The sequence below is a fragment of the Crassostrea angulata genome, chromosome 4 (genome assembly GCF_025612915.1).
Source record: "Crassostrea angulata isolate pt1a10 chromosome 4, ASM2561291v2, whole genome shotgun sequence".
NCBI classification, from domain to species: Eukaryota; Metazoa; Mollusca; class Bivalvia; order Ostreida; family Ostreidae; genus Magallana; species Magallana angulata.
The window spans coordinates 47,376,072-47,397,742 of NC_069114.1; the positions used below are offsets into that span (position 1 = coordinate 47,376,072).

General features: G+C 34.7%; 1 protein-coding gene across 1 annotated transcript; it reads right to left on the reverse strand.

Annotated features, from left to right (window-relative positions):
* Positions 1-949: 949 nt before the first annotated feature.
* Positions 950-17,798, reverse strand: LOC128182307 (uncharacterized). Its single transcript, XM_052850889.1, has 26 exons — positions 17,716-17,798; positions 17,384-17,580; positions 16,332-16,476; positions 15,741-15,955; positions 15,069-15,248; positions 14,268-14,325; positions 13,929-14,035; positions 13,400-13,501; positions 12,864-12,956; positions 11,914-12,631; positions 11,463-11,632; positions 11,120-11,222; positions 10,879-10,946; positions 10,169-10,227; positions 7,344-7,530; positions 6,783-6,921; positions 6,011-6,225; positions 5,541-5,720; positions 5,195-5,252; positions 4,716-4,822; positions 4,290-4,391; positions 3,864-3,956; positions 2,899-3,622; positions 2,355-2,524; positions 1,954-2,056; positions 950-1,206 (listed from the first exon to the last, which is right to left on the reverse strand). Exons 2-26 carry the CDS (start codon positions 17,577-17,579, stop codon positions 1,065-1,067), a joined length of 4,434 nt encoding a protein of 1,477 aa, XP_052706849.1. The 5' UTR covers position 17,580; positions 17,716-17,798; the 3' UTR covers positions 950-1,064.
* Positions 17,799-21,671: the final 3,873 nt, after the last annotated feature.

Below are 21,671 nucleotides of genomic sequence, written 5' to 3' on the forward strand. Positions count from 1 at the left end.
TTTATATATAGAAAATAAAAATAAAAATTTTGTTCTAAAATCGTGTCCAAGTCCCTTTAAAGTGCTGTACATAACTTCGTAAACTTTTTGGTAGTAAGGATACAAAGTGTAGATGAGCATAGTTTCAGCTAGAGAATTCGGATCCTATCATTTTTCTAGGAAGCTCAGCCCTTTTGAATTTAGAATTTTGCTGTTGACTTAGGAGCAACTAGATACACATATTGGCCGGAAGTTTTAATCTGATGATTTTTTGCGTTCGAGGTTTGAAGCTCTTAATCAAATTAATTTGTGTATTTTTGAGAAATTATTGCCCCACCATCGTCCTTCTTTATCTTCGTCCCTGTTTATAACAAAATAAAACACATTGGAAGTATACTACCTCTTTCAAATTAATTGAAACCAAACCTCTTTTTGTTATTCCTTAAAACCTTTCTCCAATGACAGAAAATAACAAATATACTCGCTGATTTTTATGAATGCCTAACGCTTTGTTATAACCCGATGTCCATTTAAGAACCTATTATACACAAAGAAAGATAACTGTATCACTTTATATTCAGATGTACTTATTTTTCTTCAGATGCGCATATAATTTCTTGCAGAAGTTTTCAAAAACTAATAAAAAGAATGGACTCATTTCTCAGGCACAATGATTTTTAATACCATTGAACACTTTGATTATTAAAAAATTCCATTTACACTAGAGGTGTTTATGTGTATATTGTCCAGCAAGTTATCATCATGTATTTAATTTTTCAAACCTCTTGTTTAGCATAACAACTACATCATGAAGAAAATGGCAAACATTTCTTGTAATTCATTATTTCTTTCCTCTTCAACGACGTGACTTCCTCTTGTCCATTGACGAACTAAACGTGTGCATTCATTGTAGGTCCTAAGCAATCGGCCCATTTATGACGACAAGAACACAAAAATGTTTGTGAATATTTTGTTTATCTTTTTTTGGACAAATAAAAACAAAAACAGAACAACAAAAAGATTCTTTATCTTGGATAAAAATAAATAAATAATGTTAACAAAACCTTCGGTCACCGTAGGAAATTTTAATATGATAAGTTAATGTGATGGGGAGTCTTCCGTCCAACATTGTATCCGTGATGCATGTTCTTGGCGCCTTTTGAATTTTCCCGCCAAAGTTCCAAATTAAGAGAAAATCGTCGATCTCGACATGGATAAACATCATTGCTATAAAAAAAAAATCATTATATCATCTTATTACAATTTACTTTCATTGAGATATGTTGTCATTCAATGCTCATTTTCTATGGAACGATGTTTTGGAAAAACAATTTCACATTAGCATAGATGTTAAAACATCATTTAAAATTGAAATGTTAGGCTCTTCCATTATAATTTCATTCACATATTGTAAAAACTCTAATCGCTGATAGCTTTAAAACGGTCATGCATATCCTGGTACGGCCAGATTTAATGTTTACGGTTCGATTTGTCTTATAAATTATGGCTTAAAATTTTGCACAATCAATTCATCGTATTTACAACTGTCATTACCCGGAAAGTTAAAAGCGTTTAACAACAAACAATAGGCCCATGGGCCAAATCTCTTACATGAGCAACAATAGCCATTATAAAATAAGCTTAATGTAGTCATAGTAGAATAGATCTCGTATAAAAAGGTTTTCAAAATTTTCTCCAAAAGTTCTTAAGTTAAACATTGAGCCATTACACATTGGGCCACATTTGTAACTGGGTGGTTTATATCACATATTAAGCATTGCAGACGAGCTAAAAATGAAATAATTTTGTTTCATTTTTCTCTTTTCTAAATGTTTGTGTTACAATACAGCCACACAATTTTGATTGATATCTAAATAAATATTACATTTTAAAATTAGCATATGAGAAAAATATCAATCTAACAGCCTAAAATACACCTGAGATAAAATCTCCATTTTTTTGTTTACCACTGACCTAGATCCTGAAGGCTGAAATACATAGGTTTGTACCTCCGACACCTGTGTATTATCACACACGATACGTGACAGTCTTAGTCTCTTTATTTCGTTTAGCTGATCTAAAACATAAAATCAAATTGAGTTACAAAGTAACCAGTTCGAATAAGCTGAAGCCATAAACAAATACTGTATACCGGAAAATATTCGCGCACGTTTCAATTTTGCCGCTTTTCGCCCTCGCTGGCAAATTAAAGACTTGGCAATTTTATATCTCTTTATCACAACTGTGTCTTGGCAAATCAAGACAGGGCGAATTTGATTTCAAGTAAAGAAGAGCGAAAAAACACGGGGCGAAAATAACCCCGTAAACAGTAGTTAAATTGCAAATTTAGAGACCTGAAAAATTGAAGTTCTTACCTTCCTGGAATCCTATTGATAAGAACTTATTTTCGTACCAGAATCTGTCGCCAGCTTTAAGGTGGTAGAACTGTTTTGCAATAAGACAGGCAAATGTCGGCCCGACAAGTCCCCCCGGTAGATGGCGCTCTGATAAGGCAGCTGGATACAGATCCATGTCGTCTGGATGTCTGATGTTGAGTAGTAAAACAGTTATAAAGCATGCAAATCCATAAATACTTTCATATCTGATCTTACATTTTTACCTTTAAATACTTTTTGTATTTTTATATACATAGGTTGTGGGGTGAGAATAAGAAATTCGGACGCAATACCTAAATTTTCCCTATCTGAATTAAATAATACTTAATAAAATGTAAATCAGTTAATACTTTGATAAAAGACGATGAATTTAAAGCATCTGATTCAAAATGTAAAAGTATTTGAAACACAATTTTTAAGATAGAGTACAATGTCATTTACATCAAAATTTTAATGGAAATGTTATGGTTTATTTTCGGGGGCATTACATGAAATAAATTGTTTATAATAAATTGATCTTTACCTGTATAAAGATTTTAATAAGGTAGCGTCCTCTGGATCGTGATCAACCATACCTCCAGGACCAGAGCTAAAATGAACCACCGGTTTCAACCCACAAAACTTCCTCCAAGCATTATACCCTGGGATTCCATGATCCCGCCCTCGTTGGATGTTCAGAGCTGCCAGATCGAAACTTTTTTGTTTTTTATCTAAGAACAGCTTATTCCTGACGCCATCATCAAAACATTTGTCGTCTGCTGCCATGAAATCGCCAATCATCCATCGACCGAGTCCGTCGAAGCCTCGGCCGTGACGATCTTTGGTCAAGATCAGCTCGGGCCTGTTAAAAGTTTTCTCAATGGGAACGATTTGAATTGGCTTGTGAGAGGGGGAATACAACACCTGGTTATTTGGAACCTGTGAGTGACCAAACCTGAATGCAGCCACACCGAACACATTTGAGATGGACGGATTAACGCTTGGGTCATAAACGGTGTCATGGCCTTTTCTCTTCGAGTGGAGAAAATATTTGGATCGAATGTCCCTCGGTAGGAGCAGAGGTAAGTACTCGGTATATGTTATATGCTGGATGGCAGCAATGATAATTTTTCGAGTCTCCTGATATAATGTTTCATCACACCAGTGGGGGTTGACCGCGGAGAGACCACGGGCTATTCTGTTATGTTCACGGACAAACAATAGATGTAAATATGTCAGCGATGGGGCCACCATACTTCTTTTGTCACCTAAAGAAAACAGCTACATTTGTATTCGTTTCGTATAAAATGTCGGAAATGGTATTTTCTAACCAAAAAAAATCGTCTGACATAAAAGTATTTTTCATCATTAACTTGAATTGTTATCGTACATATAGTTTTGCATCGATTTCAGATGAGAAAACACTTAAATATATTTTTGAAAACTGTTAAGTGTAGACCTAATATTACTATGTCTTTTTGTTACTAACTTGGCGAATCCCATACATGCCTGCATAAAAACAATATTCCGACGGCTTCTTCACTATGCAGTCGCTTTTATTGGTTTGTGGTAGCATTCCGTCGTCTGTCACTCTCAACAGACCTATGGGGACAAACAAAAAATCTTAAAGTCATCTCAAAATACAGAAGTGAAACACTGTGAACTCGTTGATTACATCAAATTTGCGCATGCTAGCCTATTGAATGTCCAAATCATTCATGACTTTCAAAGGTTAGACTAAAGTAACTTTCAAAAAAATAAATACTAGTTACCAAGGATGGTCATATCAAGCTAGTACCTGCTAGTATACTCAATGACCAAATCAGTATACGAATATTGTACTTTGAAACAAGTCTTAAATGTACACTCCCACCCATTGTTCTGAGAGCGATATTAGCTGTGATGTGATCAGTCTTTGACCTTACAGGACCATACCTTTGTACCCAGCACGTAGGTTTCTGGCGTCCTTGGCTGTGGCCCCGTACACCATGGAACCGTCAATGAAGGAGGTATGCTGATTGATCTGGTTCCTCCATTCTATGGGAGAAGAAACAAAATGAGAGAGAGAGAGAGTGAGAGAGAGAATTAAAACACAGGAGAGCAGCGTATGGTTAAAATTGACCTCAACTGTATTAACATCACCGGATGTTAATATTTTAATACAAATATCACAAAATGGAGTCGTTTACACCGTTTAAAGTATTGGCTAGTCAGATTGGAATGTCGCTTTGTTGATAGATTTTAGCTGATACATTATTATTAGATTTATTTAAGTTAAGCTTAACAATTTACAGGTAACAAATTCTCAGGTATTTTAATCCATGTTTATAATTTTTAAAAAAGGGTGCCACTGACACATACCTGGAACACAGCCGTCTTCCGGTGCCGCGGCCGATCGGACAAACTCCATACACTTGTCCGAGAAAAACGTGTCATCGTCAGGTATCCGGATTGGAAAGCAGGACTCTCTGAATCGATTGCATCTATCTTAGTTCGCTGTATAACTCTAGTTAATCATCAGTACGGTGTTTCGTGCTTACTTTTCTTTTGAGTACTTTTACAACTATGAATAATTTTATCTTTTGACAAGACCCTGGTACAATTACAAAGATGCAGCATGGAATACCATTAAAATATCCGAAAGACCAGTTTATTAAGTAATCGCAGGCACGTAGCATCGGGGGGGGGGGGGATTTCAAATTTCCCTTTTCATTTTTGCTTGTCAAGATTTTTCGGACGAGTCCGGCCCACCCAACGATGTTAAGTGCCTGAATCGATATTCTATAATGCTTTGGAGTCCTTTGAATATTGCAGGTATACGAAACAACTCTTATTCTTACCTTTGTACCAGTGTTGTAGGACTCAACTTGCAACAAGTAATTGTGGAGTCATTAAAGCCTGTCAATTATGATAAAAATTGAAATGTAGAAATTTGGAAAATACCTGGCACTGTTAAGATATATATGTACCAAATGGATTACGTATACATTCGAAGTTGCCATGACCAACTGTTTGGCAATAAAATTCGGGTCAATTTACGTAAATAAAAATCACCTGTATTTAGACAAGTTCTAAAGGTTCGCCATCGTTGTCATTATCTTGACCACCAATATGAATATGACAAGGGTATATACTGGAGCTGTTAACTCAATTTACTATGGCGTACACATACTCCCAAAAGCTAACCTTTGTTCATCGGCGTGCCAATGAAATCGTGATCCAGAAATTGACCCCAAGACATGAACATCATGGTCAGAAACTGCCCAGACGACCGGCATTTGTCTGCTTTGTGAATGACGTTACTTATGTGACGTGCACTCGGTAACGCTTCTCCTGTCACGCTCTTAATGCGAGGAGTGTTAACACCTGGGGAGAAAGAGAGACAGTGTATCCAGAGGATGTTAGATTATGTACCAATTATAAGGACATTAAATTTACACGAAGACAGCAACTAGAAGTAATTCAGTTTATTCTTGATATAAGAAAGATAGCAAAAATTGTTCAAAACATAGTTCATTCATTGATTTCTTTCAACCACTGGGTTTTGTTATGAACATGTATATTAGAACAAGAAGGTTGTTCATGCGAATACAGATTCACATTACAAAAATTTCAAATTACCGAAAAAAAATTCGTAATTCATATTACAAATTTACCGTCGTGATAAGCCGGCGGGAGGTAGCGGTGCTGTGGGGTGAAGGTGGACCCCCATTTAGGATGCTTCACGTTGTTACATTTGCCGTCTGGGGAGCGGTAACGTTCCCTTTGGTTACAGTTGGGTTGGGGACAATTACAGTGCGGCGATATCACATTTCTCCACACCTTCAGGAGACCGCTGTCTTGCTTCAGCTCATTCAGGGGAATGCCTGATCTAATAAAAGGATTGGCAACTGTAAAGTGTTTTAAAGATATATTCTCAAATAAGATCTTTAATTTTTTTAGTGTCTTTGTCTGCAATAACACAACAAATCGAATGTTTAATGTATAGTCCTATACGTTTCACCAATGGCTTAGTCTCTTTTAATAATTAATCGTACAGTTGCTGAAAATTAATCAAGTAATAAGAAATCATTCTCTGAATATTATGAGGTGATCGAATACGATCGGGCGTGGTCAAATCTATCATTAAGTCTTTCGGGCATTATGATACATTTATCTGATCACCCCGCTTGTATTAATATAATAACCAAAACCAACGACTGGCTCTTTTTTACTAGATTAAAATACAATTTCATACAACAGATATCTGCTTATATATTCTAATGTTTCAATATGATGTTTTTATGGCAGAAATTTTTTAATTCATTTTTTTTTGGCTAACTTAACATCTATTTTTGATGTTTATGGTATGCTTATAAATAATAAAATTTCTCATTTTAACGTTGAAACAAAAAGGATATACGTATAATTGTATGATATAAAACATACAGCTTTTGGAAGTAGCTAATGGCTTTTAAAACAATGGACGCTTTTTTGTTCATAACATGAATTTTGCCGGGGTCTTCAAATCCCATGAATTTTGAGTGATGCCAGCTAAACGCGCCATTGTCGGGAAACCAGTCAGTTCCTGTTCAATAAAAATAAACAACAAAGAATCAATTTACAAACTAAACTCATGTCATAATGTTTCGTTTTCAGAATTAATATTATTTTATATGGCCAGAGATAAAGTTGCTAAAAGTTTAATACATATTCACAATGTTCGTCTTTGATGTCAATATACTTTATTCAATGTGTTAAAGAAAATTTCTTCAATTCAATTTTTTCATCAGATGTTTTAAATGGAAGTAATAATTATTTTTGCGTGTATTTTACTTACAGGTTTATACATGCATCTATTATCTGTATTTACTTTAATTAATAACTTTATTTGAATATCTTTATAGTTCTGTAACCACAACCATACCGAATAATTATATTTGTGATCAATGGAACCTATTCCAAATTCCAAAACGATTAAAATGTAATGAAAGAAAGTTTTATACAAACCTTGCAGGTAGTACTTTTTCTCAAGCGCTTTTTGAGCTTCGATGTGGTTCACAGCTTTTTTGATACATTTTGTGATCATGTCGGAGGTAGAGATGAGGGTGTCATATTTATGTGATTCAACCACACCCAACACAGCCCATAAGGTCAGAAAAAGGGCGGCTACAACCCCAGGGGAAGGCCTCATGACCTAGAATTAACAAATACACAAACATTACTAGAATTATATCTTCTTGTGGGATTTTGTTTTTCAAATTTTTTTTACAATTAAGAATTGCGATCCTCACAACGAAAAGGTTGTAATAATTTTGTGTCATTTTCATATAAATCAAACTTTTGTTCTGTTTTCAGCGAAGAGCATTCCGACAAACGTGATGTGCATATTAGCCCTTACGGTTTCTGATCAAATGCGTGTAGAAGAAAATAATAAAGGCGGATTAATTCTGTACGTACGTGTATGTCGGTGTGACCCGTTATAATCCATCACACATCAATAGCAAAACCGCGGAAACACTCAAACAAGTTTGTCAGATGTCCTAAAGTTATCTAAATTTCTAGAAAATTTAATATGGAATTAAGATGTGCATTGATTCAACTTTTTATTATTTCAATATGAATTTTCCCCATCTATTTGTCTGAATTTGAACAAAGAAAAAGTTCTTTCGGCGTATGTTTTTCAATGCATGGTAAGACACTGGTACAAACGTGCAAGCAGAATGGAGTTATTTTTAACAGTCACAAAAGCAAAAGTACGAAGAAATCGTTAAATGTTTCATTACATCTTCGTCAAAAAAAATTAATTTTGCTAAACTTCAAAAAGTAAGAAACCGTGGAAAGCCATTTTAGTAAACTGCTCTTTTACAAAGAAGAATGCATTTGATAAGTATAAATTCATGCTTACATAATCATGAATACTAGTATTGCTAATTTTTGTGGGCCTGTTCAGATTTGTTTTAATAAAAAAGAACAGAAGATGTTTTGGATCCGAGATACTAATAAATATTATAATAACAATAATAATGATAATTTACTCAATAAAACATTAAATTCTAATGATAAAACTACGTCAATTCTATATTTTTTGGATATACATGTATGGTTGGGTTGTACGCAATATACAAGGAACTTCAAGATATTTCTATTGTTCCTGTTTGAATTTCCCTTTTCTTTTTTTTTTTAAATTCAAAATGCCCATTATTTACGCTGATTATTAAAACTTTATTCATCTTCTCTTTAAAATTTTCAACATAAAATCACACACTTTATCTCTTATACGTACTTAAATATCCGGTATCAAAATATCGATATAAGTTTCAATTGCTTGCATTCTTTATATTTTTTGGATTCGCTTTGCTTAACTTGCAGATATTACACAAACACAGTGTTAACAAAACAATATACTAGTCTATTACAATGGTAAAGTACATATTATGGGATATTTCTTGAATGCAAACCAAATAACTTTCCTGATAGGAATTGGTCTCATGGTAAATATATTATGTAATACGGGTAGATATTCGATAAGTATACCATACCTTTATTCAAAGAGTAAAATTTGATGACTTTTCATTGGTATGAATGCATTTGCATGTATATACGTTCTGATTTCGCACTTAGTCAGTAATGAAACTGTGCATCGGATAAAATAAAATGTCCTGGCTTCAAGTAAATATTTCACTAGATCCATACACGAGATAAGCTATATCATTTTAATATACAAGAGATAAACGTCTGAAATGACGTCAGACATCAAAATGCAGTGTATGTAAGGACAAGGTGAGTTCCAGGAAATAACAATGTATACAAAAAAGCAAGAAAAGCTATAATGTGAGAGATCCCCTTTGTTTCATGTATTTTTTAAAACACCTTCTTGACAAGATCGGAACACAACTTAACCAAATCATCGGTGGTAAATTTTTATATGCTATCGTTTCACTGAATTGGTTAACTTGTAAATGTAAAACAATACAAAATAGACATTATAGGATACATAAAAAGTGTGGACCTACCTTACATTGAGGCTAGATACAGAACACGGTTATCAGAAAAAATTCCCCTTGTGAATAAAATATGTCCACGACAAGGGGCAGTTTTAAGCCCATTAATATTAATGTAAATGTCTACTGCATGCTGTGTCGGCTCTGGCTGTTGTAACACTGGTCTCCGCAGTGTTTCCTCTCCATTGTCATTATGGAAATTATGATTGTTTTTGATTGATGACAATCAATTAAAAATAAAAATTGACTACAGCATGTATTAATACGCGAAATACATAGTTATATAGATATCCTCAGGCTTCCAGTGAACAAATGCTCGATTGTAAATCTAACGCCTTTTAACAAGAATATTAATGTTTCTTTCTGTCGGCATTCATTATATGTGAAGTTCTCTTGTATACTGTTATATCGTTTTATATTTCACGAACAAATAAACAGCGACTTGATGTATTAGATTTCATCAATTGAAGAGACAGGTTGTCCTTTTGTTAAGGTCGACAGAAAGAAATTGTAGCATTAAGCATAAAGAAGTGTACATTTTGATAGTTTATATCTTGATAATATTATTGATAAATAAATTAATAGCCTTTATTCATTAAAATGGCTATTTATTTAAAAGCCTATGATCATTTTGTCTTTCCGAGAAAGTGAACTATCTTAGTCTTAATTTATTAATTAATATTCTGCCAATCAAGTCAAAGTTATTATTAAAATCCAAAAACATCAATTAAAACTAAAAAAAAATTTTGTTTGAATCCTTAATCGATCGTCTGCTCTTCCGTTAAATTATGCATCCATTACTCATTGTTACCTGTCTTTTTTCTACCTGACATTCGCCGACTTGAGGGCCGTCAGGTAAGTTGAAGGTGTGAGCTGTATGACTTCACGGGCTATTCATCAGCTGTGGCACCGTCAAAACTGACCCACATCTTTAACAGGTGCATCTTTTGACGCGCAAAACGGAGACACGTATTACGAGATTTTACGGCACAAAGACGGAAAATGACAGCCAAAACTTCCGTCACATTGAAGTAAGAGCATCTTCCCAAGTCAAGGGGTTTCTGATCCGCGCCCCTTTTTAGAAGCGGTGCGGATCAGAAACCCTTGACTTGGGAAGATGAAGTAAGAGTAGAAATCTAGGGAAAAAATCGCTACCACCAGAAATATTCCTCTAAAACAAAATCTTGTGAAGATAAATTTTATTTTTACAATTGTTGATTAAAAAAAATCATATTTTTTGTATATTTTTTATATTTTTTTTATATCAGGGGGAGGGGCGAGGAAGCATTTGAAATCCCCCCCCCCCCCAAAAAAAAAAATCGTCGTAATCTTTTTATTTTTTATCGTCGGAAAGACCGGCCAACTTACTGCATTTTTTTCGTTTTTTAATAAATAATCCATACTCTATTCTGACTGCCTGTATCATACTATGCGTATGCGAGACGATAGGTATGTCCTAGTTTGAGCAAAAATTACTATCAAGAAATAACGAGAAAAGCAAAAAGTAACACATTTATTTTGGTACACTCAGCTGAATTAACCTTTCATCTTCTCTTGCCAGTACTGAAGATCAATGCCCGGAAGTGACTGACAGGAAACCCTTGGATTCCTGTAACAAAATTATAATGTTATAAAAAGTTTATAAAAATGTCAAAATGGAATAATTATTGTACGTCGTGGATTTTATTTCTTCTTATGGGTAAAAACTATCATTTAATGATTGTGTTTGTATCAAATATACACTTTATCTAATGAATGTGTTTGACTCAAAAATACACTTACTTTTCGGAAACAAAGGATAATGGATCTCTCTGTATGTATTGGATATCTAGGTTTTCACACATTATTTTTGCTAATGAGGTTTTTTTTATTTCATTCAGTTGGTCTGAAAAGCAAACACAAACAATTAAACTCAATACCGTCCAATAGCTACAAAGGCGTCAAGTTACTTTAAAAGATTTTTAAAAACCACAAATGAGCATAATAAAATTTTGAAATTACATTTTTTTTTGCATACACCAAAAAGATGAAAATTTAATACAAAAAAAATAATGTCAGTTTGTGGACAAGACAGGCATTTGACTTAAGTTTACCTGTCCTAAAGCAGTGCATTAGCATTTCTTACTTGGAGTAAAGCCAGTGTATGGGTTGTAGTTTTCATACCAGAACCGATCAGCGACTTTAACATTCTTGAATTGCGTTGCTATGATACAAGCAAAAGTAGGTCCAGTGGCAGCCCCTACCGGGATCTTTTCTGATAATCCTCCGCTGAACAGATCAATGTCATCCGGATGTCTGTGAAAATCATGATTTACACCATAGAATATACAATAGACGTTCTATGATAGTACTCAAATTTGATCTCTTTATCATGTATGATTGTACATATTTTTATTATCCAGTACCTCATTCAAATTTTTTGTAATGCACATTAAGCGGTAGCCAGGGATGACAATCATAATCATTGTGTGAAACAATACATAATTTCTTTAAAGGTTATTTTTATCTGGGTAAGATTACACTTAAAGTTTGTTATTGCATAACGGCTATGACAGCGAGCCACTGCATTAACTTACTTATATACCGATGACAACAATTTAACAACATCGGGTTCGTGATCCACTAAGCCTCCGGGTCCAGTGGAGAAATAAAGCGCTGGTTTCAGCCCACATAACCTTCTCCACTGGTTATAGGGAGGGATCCCCTGCTCCCGAGCTCGCTGAAGGTTCAAGGCTATCAGGTCAAAGCTTTCACCTTTATCGTCCAGGAACAGGAAGTCTCTCACACCGTCTTCCACAAAGCGATCGTCTTCCATGACTGGAAATGAGACCAGCCACCTACCAAAATCCGCCAGAGCTTTACCGAGGTGCTGCAGCACAAACTTTGGTTTGTCGAAGGTTTCAAAGATCGGGGCGTCCTGTCTAACGGTATAATCCTTGTTCACCATCGACTGGACGTTTGGAATCCTGGTGTGGGGAAACCTCATGGCCGCCGCCGAGAATCCCATCATGATGGAGACGTCCTCGTTCGGGTTATACGAGCTGCTGTAGCCGTAGTCTGAAGACCAGAGCCCATATCTGTCCATATCTTCATTCCGTAGAATGGTTGGGAGGAGGCTATTATATACAAGATGCTGAAGACATCCAATGATTATCTTTCTTGTTTCTTGAAAAATTCGTTCATCGTCCCAGTGCAGATTAAGGAGAGCCAACCCAGTGGCTATTCTATTGTGTTGTCTCAGGAAAATGGTGTGCATAACAGTCAAACCGGGAACGTGATTAACCCGAAAATCACCTGTTGGAAAACAATTGGGCTATATTTGAGAGTTCATGGATATAACGATATTGTTAAAAGGGATGAAGCCTATTTGATGTCTTGCAGACTACATGCATGCGATCCAAAGATTATAAACAGTGTCCTAAAAATTATAATTTAACGAGCTCTATTTTATAAAGATAGTGCTCAGAAAACATACGATATATAAACACAAGAAAACTTATACAGTCATTTGAGATTATAGCGTCACCTGTGCCGAAGCAGTAGTCGCCTGGCTCCTCCTGGATACAGATTGGATCTTCAGTGGGTGGAGGTAAACCAAGAGGGGTCATCTTCATTAATCCTTACCAGAGGAAACGGCAGGTTAGTGTTTATATTGATAGACAAATACCGGTAACACCATTTCAATAGATATTTATAAACAAAAAAACAGTTCATAAAAAATTACATCAACGTATGTCTATGACATTTCTAACTACTAAGTATAAAGAAATGTAATGTTTTCTGGTTCTGATTAAATATATAACTAATAACTTTGATGTTCGTTTCTTTCCTAGACCTAACCAAATAATTTTACATACAATTTTTTTAACGCAGTTCTTTAAATGACACCACAATATAAAGCTATGATTAAATCGTGGATTATTGACAACTGCTCTTCTTTCATTCCAACATTTTGATTATGGATTTTTTCTCAAGGAACTCAAAGGTAATTTCCAATTAACAAAAGCAGGGTTTTGATTGTACAGGATTTATTTTTCATACATCTTGAGTTCTGTTTCTTACCCCCAACACCAGCTCTGAGCTTGAGTTGCTCGTCCACGTCGACGCCATAGATCTGTGAACCGTCCAGGTAAGACGTCGCCTGGTTCATCGGCGACCTCACACCTACAGGAAGGTAACTATGGTAATGAATTGTTATTTCATAAACCATTATATTTAAGTTTGGTACATTTGAATTACGTCTTTTAAATTTGTAGTTTAAAAACAAATTATATAGGGATAACAAAATGAATTGTTAGATGTTTCACAATCACACGAAATAAATAACATCAAACTTTATTTCTCTGCAGTTATCTTGTTGGACCGCTTTGTTCACATCTAATTAATATTCGCCCGATCTTGGGAAAACGGAAATAGCCGAAGTGCAGTGCAAGTGGTTGGTTGCTACATAAAATCATTTGACTTGTCTCTGTAGTGGAGAGTACTGACCCTCAGACAAGTATCGCCCTCGGCTTTGGACATCATTGCTGTGTTGGGGGTCCAGTAGATTACCTGTAGATTACCTGTTGCCCTCACCTGTGATGTCACTTACCCATGTCACAGTTTTTATCCAAGCCTGGCGTGGCCCTCACAAAGGACATACAGTGCTCCTTAAATCGGGGGTCGCCATCCGGGATAGTGATGGGGAAACACTGAGACCTGGAAACAGAGACCAGACAAACTGTTGTCTATAAGATGTATATTGCCATTACATGTATATCTCTATAAGCAAATACATACAACATAAACACGTCAGCAGACATCAACTTTTACTGAAAGTATTTCATTGATTGTCATAGTTTTCGGGAATTAGAATTTTTTCTTTGGTTAATTTTTTCGATTGGTAAAATAGTTCGATGGGCAAATTATTCTGATTCAATGTAAAACCAACCTCTTTTTTAGAATTTCTTCCGGAAGTCCACAACACATAATATCTGAGCTATTGAATCCTGTAAAAATATGCACAATTTTTGAACCACATCTGCGAAAAAGTTGCTACATATAAAAGTAGTTAAGGCTGATTTTAATTAATTAAAAGTACTTTCTAAGAAAAGGTTTAAAAAAATTTCATAGAGAACAAAAAAAATGGATGACCATTTATCACAAAAGACGCACATTTCTTTTTTTTTTTTAGAGAATAGTGAAACGTTTAAACAATAAAATGATTTCTCTGGTGATGCATTTGGGATATGAAGGTAGCGACTTCGCAGAAAAAGTACATAACCTGCATTAGCGGGTTATGTAATTTTTTCTGCAATGATCGCTACCTTCATAACCCGCATGAATCATCAAAGAAAGCATTTTATAGTTTATATTAATATCTTTCTTTTATTTGATTAATAAATTGATTATGAAAAGTAAGTAAAATTCACTTAATTACTGTTAATGTACATAAGTACGCTAGCTAAAAGAAACAGCCAAATCGTCTCCTGTGAGACTTTGAGTTTGACATCATGATTATTTTGTGCTGTCCGTGATTTTTCTTAGGTCGCTGTAGGTTTTGACCAATCGATAAAGAGGGCGTGTCAATTTTTAGTCCTGTCAGTTTTTTGTCAGTTTCAGTCGCTGTAGATTTCGACCAATTGATTAACAGGGCGTGTAGATTTCAGTCTGGCTGTTTTTATAGAGCTATGAATTAACTATAAGTTTCCGTAGGAATAGAGAAAATAATACTTGGTAGATGTAAATATACCTCTTTGAAGGGGTGTAGATATGACGTCATGTTCAATGAACTGACCAAACTGCATGGCGAGAACCGTGAGTCGTCTGCTAGGAAGGGAGCAATGGCCGGATTTATGGATGATATTACTAATCGTGCGCGGACTTGGCAGGGGTCCGCCCTTACAACTGACCTGTCGTGGCTGGTTTATTCCTGATGAAAAGAAAAAAATTATTGAAATCAATTTTATAGGTATACATGTATACTATGAAAAGCCAAAGGGTTCGATATTCTATCTATGTAATTCTATAGTTGTCTTCGTTTAATGTAAAAAGAGAAATGCGAAATGTTAACTCTGTTATTGAGTCTTCGATAATTTTTTATGATCATTTGTAAATTGTCATTTGTAAGACCGATCGGGTAAGTTGTTGATTCATAATCCCTTCGATGCAAGTTTGTCATTTGTGCTTCCGTCTTTCGTGATATCATAATACAATGAATTTTCCAATTTAGGTAGAGAGTTGTTTGTCCATCATCGTTCGTTGGCGGGGGTAAGGGGGCATCACAAAAAAAAAACCCACAACAACAAACAACAACATAAAAACAGTCTTCGTAAGATTTGCCCATTATTCTTCGTTGGCAGGGGGTGGGGGGTGGGGGGGCATTAACAAAGTAAACCAACAACAACAAACAACAACAACAAACCGTCTTCGTAAGAGTTGTCCATCATCCTTCGCTGGCGGGTGTAAGCGGCCCCCACGGAGGAGTGGTTTAAGTTGTTACAGGAACCGTCCGCCGTGCGGTATATGACGCTGGGGTCACACCGCGGCTCCACGAACGGACAGGACTGGGACACCTGCCTCCTCCACGCGTCCAAAAAACCGGGGTGGCTCTTCAGTTGGGGAAGTGTCATTCCAGTCCTATTCAACGAAAATAATGTGTGACTTTCATAGATGATTTAAAAAAAATATTTGAAATCATTTGAAAGATTTCTCTATGCGAACCATTTATCAATTATTTTGTATGTTTATTTTTAATAAAAGGGTTTGGTTAAAATAAGTCGCCGTGAACCAGTTATCACAGAATCAAAGTGTGTGGTTTTGTAAGATCTTACTATGTGGTATTGTAGAATCTAACTGTGGTTTTTTAGGATCTATGTGGTACTGTAAGATCTAAGTATGTGGTATAGTAGTATCTTACTTTGCGGTATTGTAGAATGTAACTATGTGGTTTATGTGATATTGTAGGATCTAACTTCGCAGTATATCAAGGATTATAATCAGTTTAGTCTTTTACCTTCTGAGTAGTTTCTTGGTGGCTGCCACGGTGACCCAGGCTTTGTCTGATAGCGTGTTAACCTTCTCCGCATTCTTGGTGTACAAGAAGCGACCAAGGTGGGACAGGTAACTCACTCCTCCGTCCCGTACATGATGGTCCACACCTGTATCAAAGGAATCATAGGAGTCACTACTGCTGTATACTTGTCATTTTAGAGTGTGTTGTAACCTTAAAATCAGTATCTTTATTTAGGCTGCTAATGATTGTGAAAATATATCAAGGTAACCTCTGTCATTTTGATCTAAATTGTCTAAAAGCACATCGACTGTTTTAATAGAAATACATTTCAAATGAAAGCGTTGTGATTTTAATTTTTTATTCAAATAATGATATTAATGCTTTCGATAATTTTTTTTTATAAAGAAATGATCACAAGAATAATGAATGTTTTGGTTTCACATTAGAAGCAGAGAACATCGTCTCAATACAAACGTTAAATAGAAATATATTTGTCTGGATTCTAAGAAATTAAAATAAGCCTCAAAATCAAGCAGCTGAAAGTAATGAAATAGAATGTTAAAACATGGCAATAAAGCCTTCCTTTTAATAACAAACATTCATATTGCATTAATTATGATGGACTACACATTGCACGACAAAACCAACTTTAAAACAACATAAAACGTCTGCCATAACTGCATCTCACCAAAAACTGCTACACACGCAATTATATACTGTGGTTTCACCAATGTTCGATGAATACCAATTTTCGTGGATTTCGTTGTTAGGCTGGTCCATGAAATTTAATGTTCATTGAAGTGCAATCTATCCACAGTTATGATAATAATAGCTATGATAATAATTCAGTTTCATCTCTAAACGGTGAAAGGGGAGAAACAGTAAAAATCTGAGAAAAACGAGTTGACAAAGTGTCAGTATAACATCCTCGTCTAGTTCAAATCTTTGTTTTCATGGTGTACTAGCTACCAGGTTACGAGTAGAGGCGTCACAAAAATGAAATAGTATGTTCTAAATATATTTTCACATCGTTAGATTGTTAGATAACTTACCCGTGTCCATCATGTATTTGTCTATCTGCTTCTGGATGGCCAGCTCATTGTTTGCCTCCTCTATGCACTCTTTGACGGTCTGGTAAATCTGGGGGTACGATACCTGGCGTTTCTCCCTCCCCGATTGTTCCGTAGCATGAAACTTAACGTTACCAAGACATAGCAGGGCCAGAAATGGCCAACTCCAAACCGCCATTCTAAAATTCGACGTAACTTGGTTGAGGATTTCAGGCTTGTGATGTAATCAGTTGAATTAAAAGCACATACTTTTTTCTTCAAAACAGTCTGAATTTTCTGCGAGATTTAGTGAATAGTTTTCCCGCTTTACCTACCTATCGTCTGCTCGGGCGCACGGTTGTCAGAGAAAGCGTCTCAAAATGTGGCGTATTGACACAGGATGCGCGTGATAGAAAAGCCATGTTTCAGCAAGAAAACCCTGTCATCCGCTCCAAAACACGGCAATGTCTTGCTAAGTTCACAGGGACGACAATAGGAAAACATGGCTTTTTCTGCATTTCATCGTACATTTTTGGAGGATGATTTGTAAACTTATCATTAAATGTGAGAACGAACAAGAACCGACCGAACCAAATGACAAATATAGCGAAGCTTTGAACGTGAGTCAGGGTTTACTGTGGATGTTCTTCTGTCCGGCACTGAATTTGCTGATAAATAGGAAGCTAACAGTTCCATGTTTATTTCCACTTAAACATAGAATAAGTGCATTTATTTCATGAGAGTAAAAATAATTTCTTTGTATGACCATGACAAAGTACTTTTGCTTCATCTTCTAATTTTAAAGTATATTCATTTCAGCTTGAGTTTCGTTTCGTTTTCTTTTATTGTTAAAACAATTCTTTGGTTTTCAATAAATATACTCGGTGAATATCCAAATCAATAAAACAGTATTAAAGAGATAAATGTTTTTTATTAATTCAAATTCAAATCAAGTTTTACCCATTTACATTGTACATATACTAACAATATACATGTATTGTATTGCCATCTCAATTCACTACACACTCTTCCTCTCACGCTGTATAACGGTGCACGCTGCCTGTGTTTTATATTTGAAGTTAAATCACTTTTACATGTCAGTCAATTTTCATGTATCACAATATTCACGTGATATCTTATTGATGTACCTTTCAACTGTTCACGTGATATCTTATTATGCAGATTGATGTACAATACAGTGGTTTACCTGAAATCGTTATACGTGGATTGATGTAAATTACAATTTACGTGATATCGTAATACGTGGATTGATGTATAATACAATTGTTTACATGATATTGTAATATGTGGATGGATGTATTTTACAATAATTTACGTGATATCGTTAAACGTGGATTGATGATACCGTAATACGTGGATAAATGCACCTTACAATAATAATAAAGTTTACCGTAATACGTAGTTAATGTACATTACAATTGTTTACTGTAATACGTGGATGAATGTACTTTACAATTGTTTACATGGTCGATATCGTAATACGTGGATTCATGTACATTACAATTGTTTACTGTAATACGTGGTATCGTTATAGGTGGATTAATGTACATTACAATTGTTTACCGTAATACGTGGATGAATGTACTTTACAATTAATTACGTGGTCGATATCGTAACACGTGGATTAATGTACATTACAATTGTTTACCGTAATACGTGGATAAATGTACATTACAGTTGCTTACCATTATACGTGGATTAATGTCCATTACAATTGTTTACCGTAATACGTGGATTAATGTACATAACAGTTGTTTACCATTATACGTGGATTAATGTACATTACAATTGTTTACCATTATACGTAGATTAATGTACATTACAATTGTTTACTGTAATACGTGGATTAATGTACATTCAAGTTGTTTACCATTATACGTGGATTAATGTACATTACAATTGTTTACCGTAATACGTGGATTGATGTACATTAAAATTGTTTACCGTAATACGTGGATTAATGTACATTACAGTTGTTAACCATTATACGAGGATTAATGTAAATTACAATTGTTTACCGTAATAGGTGGTATCGTTAAACGTAGACTAATGTACATTACAATTGTTTACTGTAATACGTGGTATCGTTATAGGTGGATTAATGTACATTACAATTGTTTACCGTAATACGTGGATGAATGTACTTTACAATTATTTACGTGGTCGATATCATAATACGTGGATTAATGTACATTACAATTGTTTACCATTATACGTGGATTAATGTACATTACAGTTGTTTACCATTATACGTGGATTAATGTACATTACAATTGTTTACCGTAATACGTGGATGAATGTACTTTACAATTATTTACGTGGTCGATATCATAATACGTGGATTAATGTACATTACAATTGTTTACCATTATACGTGGATTAATGTACATTACAGTTGTTTACCATTATACGTGGATTAATGTACATTACAATTGTTTACCATTATACGTGGATTAATGTACATTACAGTTGTTTACCATTATACGTGGATTAATGTACATTACAATTGTTTACCATTATACGTGGATTAATGTACATTACAGTTGTTTACCATTATACGTGGATTAATGTACATTACAATTGTTTACCATTATACGTGGATTAATATACATTACAATTGTTTACCATTATACGTTGATTAATGTACATTACAATTATTTACCGTAATAGGTGGTATCGTTGAACGTGGATTAATGTACATTACAATTGTTTACCGTTATACGTGGATTAATGTACATTACAATTGTTTACCATTATACGTGGATTAATGTCCATTACAATTGTTTACCATTATACGTGGATTAATGCACATTAAAGTTGTTTACCATTATACGTTGATTAATGTACATTACAATTATTTACCGTAATAGGTGGTATCGTTAAACGTGGATTAATGTACATTACAATTGTTTACCGTTATACGTGGATTAATGTACATTACAATTGTTTACCATTATACGTGGATTAATGAACATTACAATTGTTTACTGTAGTACGTGGATGAATGTACTTTACAATTTTTTACGTGGTCGATATCGTAATGCGTTAATTAGTGTACATTACAATAGTTTACCGTAATACATGGTGTCGTAATACGTGGATTAATGTACATTACAATTGTTAACCGTAATACGTGGATTGATGTACATTACAATTTACTCTCGAATGAGCTAAGTTTTATTCAACATAATATATATTTACCTAGGAAGCAATAGAGATACAGTCAATTTTGGGGAATAATAAATAAAAAAATCTTTCTTTTTGCAGGATTTACAAACAGCATGCTTCTAATAAGAGTAAATTATCAATATATTCTTTTTCTGTCAGATTTTATCGATAGAGACTAACACAGAATATGACCGACCATTAAGCGCTTCAGCTTTTCGGCCTCTCAACTATGGATAATCTTCTTAATTCTTTTTATGGAAAGATGCGGCGTTTGGTATCAAAATCAGCGAGAACTCACGCTTGGCCATAGTTCGACCATTCTTCTTTGTTATCAATGTTGTCTCTGTAGAGATACATCTCAAGGTTCTCAATAAAATAGATTAATTGTTGATGAGGCTGTTTTCATTATGTATAACAAAAAATGCTTTCCTGTGTACAGTTTTGACTAGGACAGTTCCTTCGAAGTGTGTATTTTCATTTGCTTGAGTTGTATATATGCAAAATTAAGCTAAAATCAATACAGAGATTTACAGATTATTTAATTACTGTTTCTCAGATTGTAATAAAATATGCATGTACACTGACCTCGCTTCTTTTATTAGATTTTACAGTGTATGTATCGTATCCCGAAGGAAAAGCAACCAAGACAAAGTTTTGTAAATTAGTGCGTTTCCGAATGGAAAGAAGACTTATTATTCGTACAGTTATACACTGTAATTAGATGGCTGATTCCAATTATTTAATAGTTAAAATTTTTAGAGCATCTGAATTCTCAATGTTTTCCGTTACCAGCGGGGAGCGAAAAGCATTGCATTGATTTTCAAACACAAATGTGACCTATATAAAATATGTTTGTTTTTGTTGATGCCTTTGACCTTTTTTGAAGGTAATAGATTAAAATAGGAAGTATTGTTTATACAGAGGATTTTTTCCCAGAGATTCGTTTTCTCCTTTATAAACTATATTAGTCTGTTGGTGTCGGTAGAATTGGCGCCAAGGCTAAAGCATCACTTCAGTCCTCTTGGCCCAGGAAATCACGTGTAAATTGGCACACCTTTTTTTTTTATCAATTCTGGTCGTATCACAAAAAATCACAAGATGT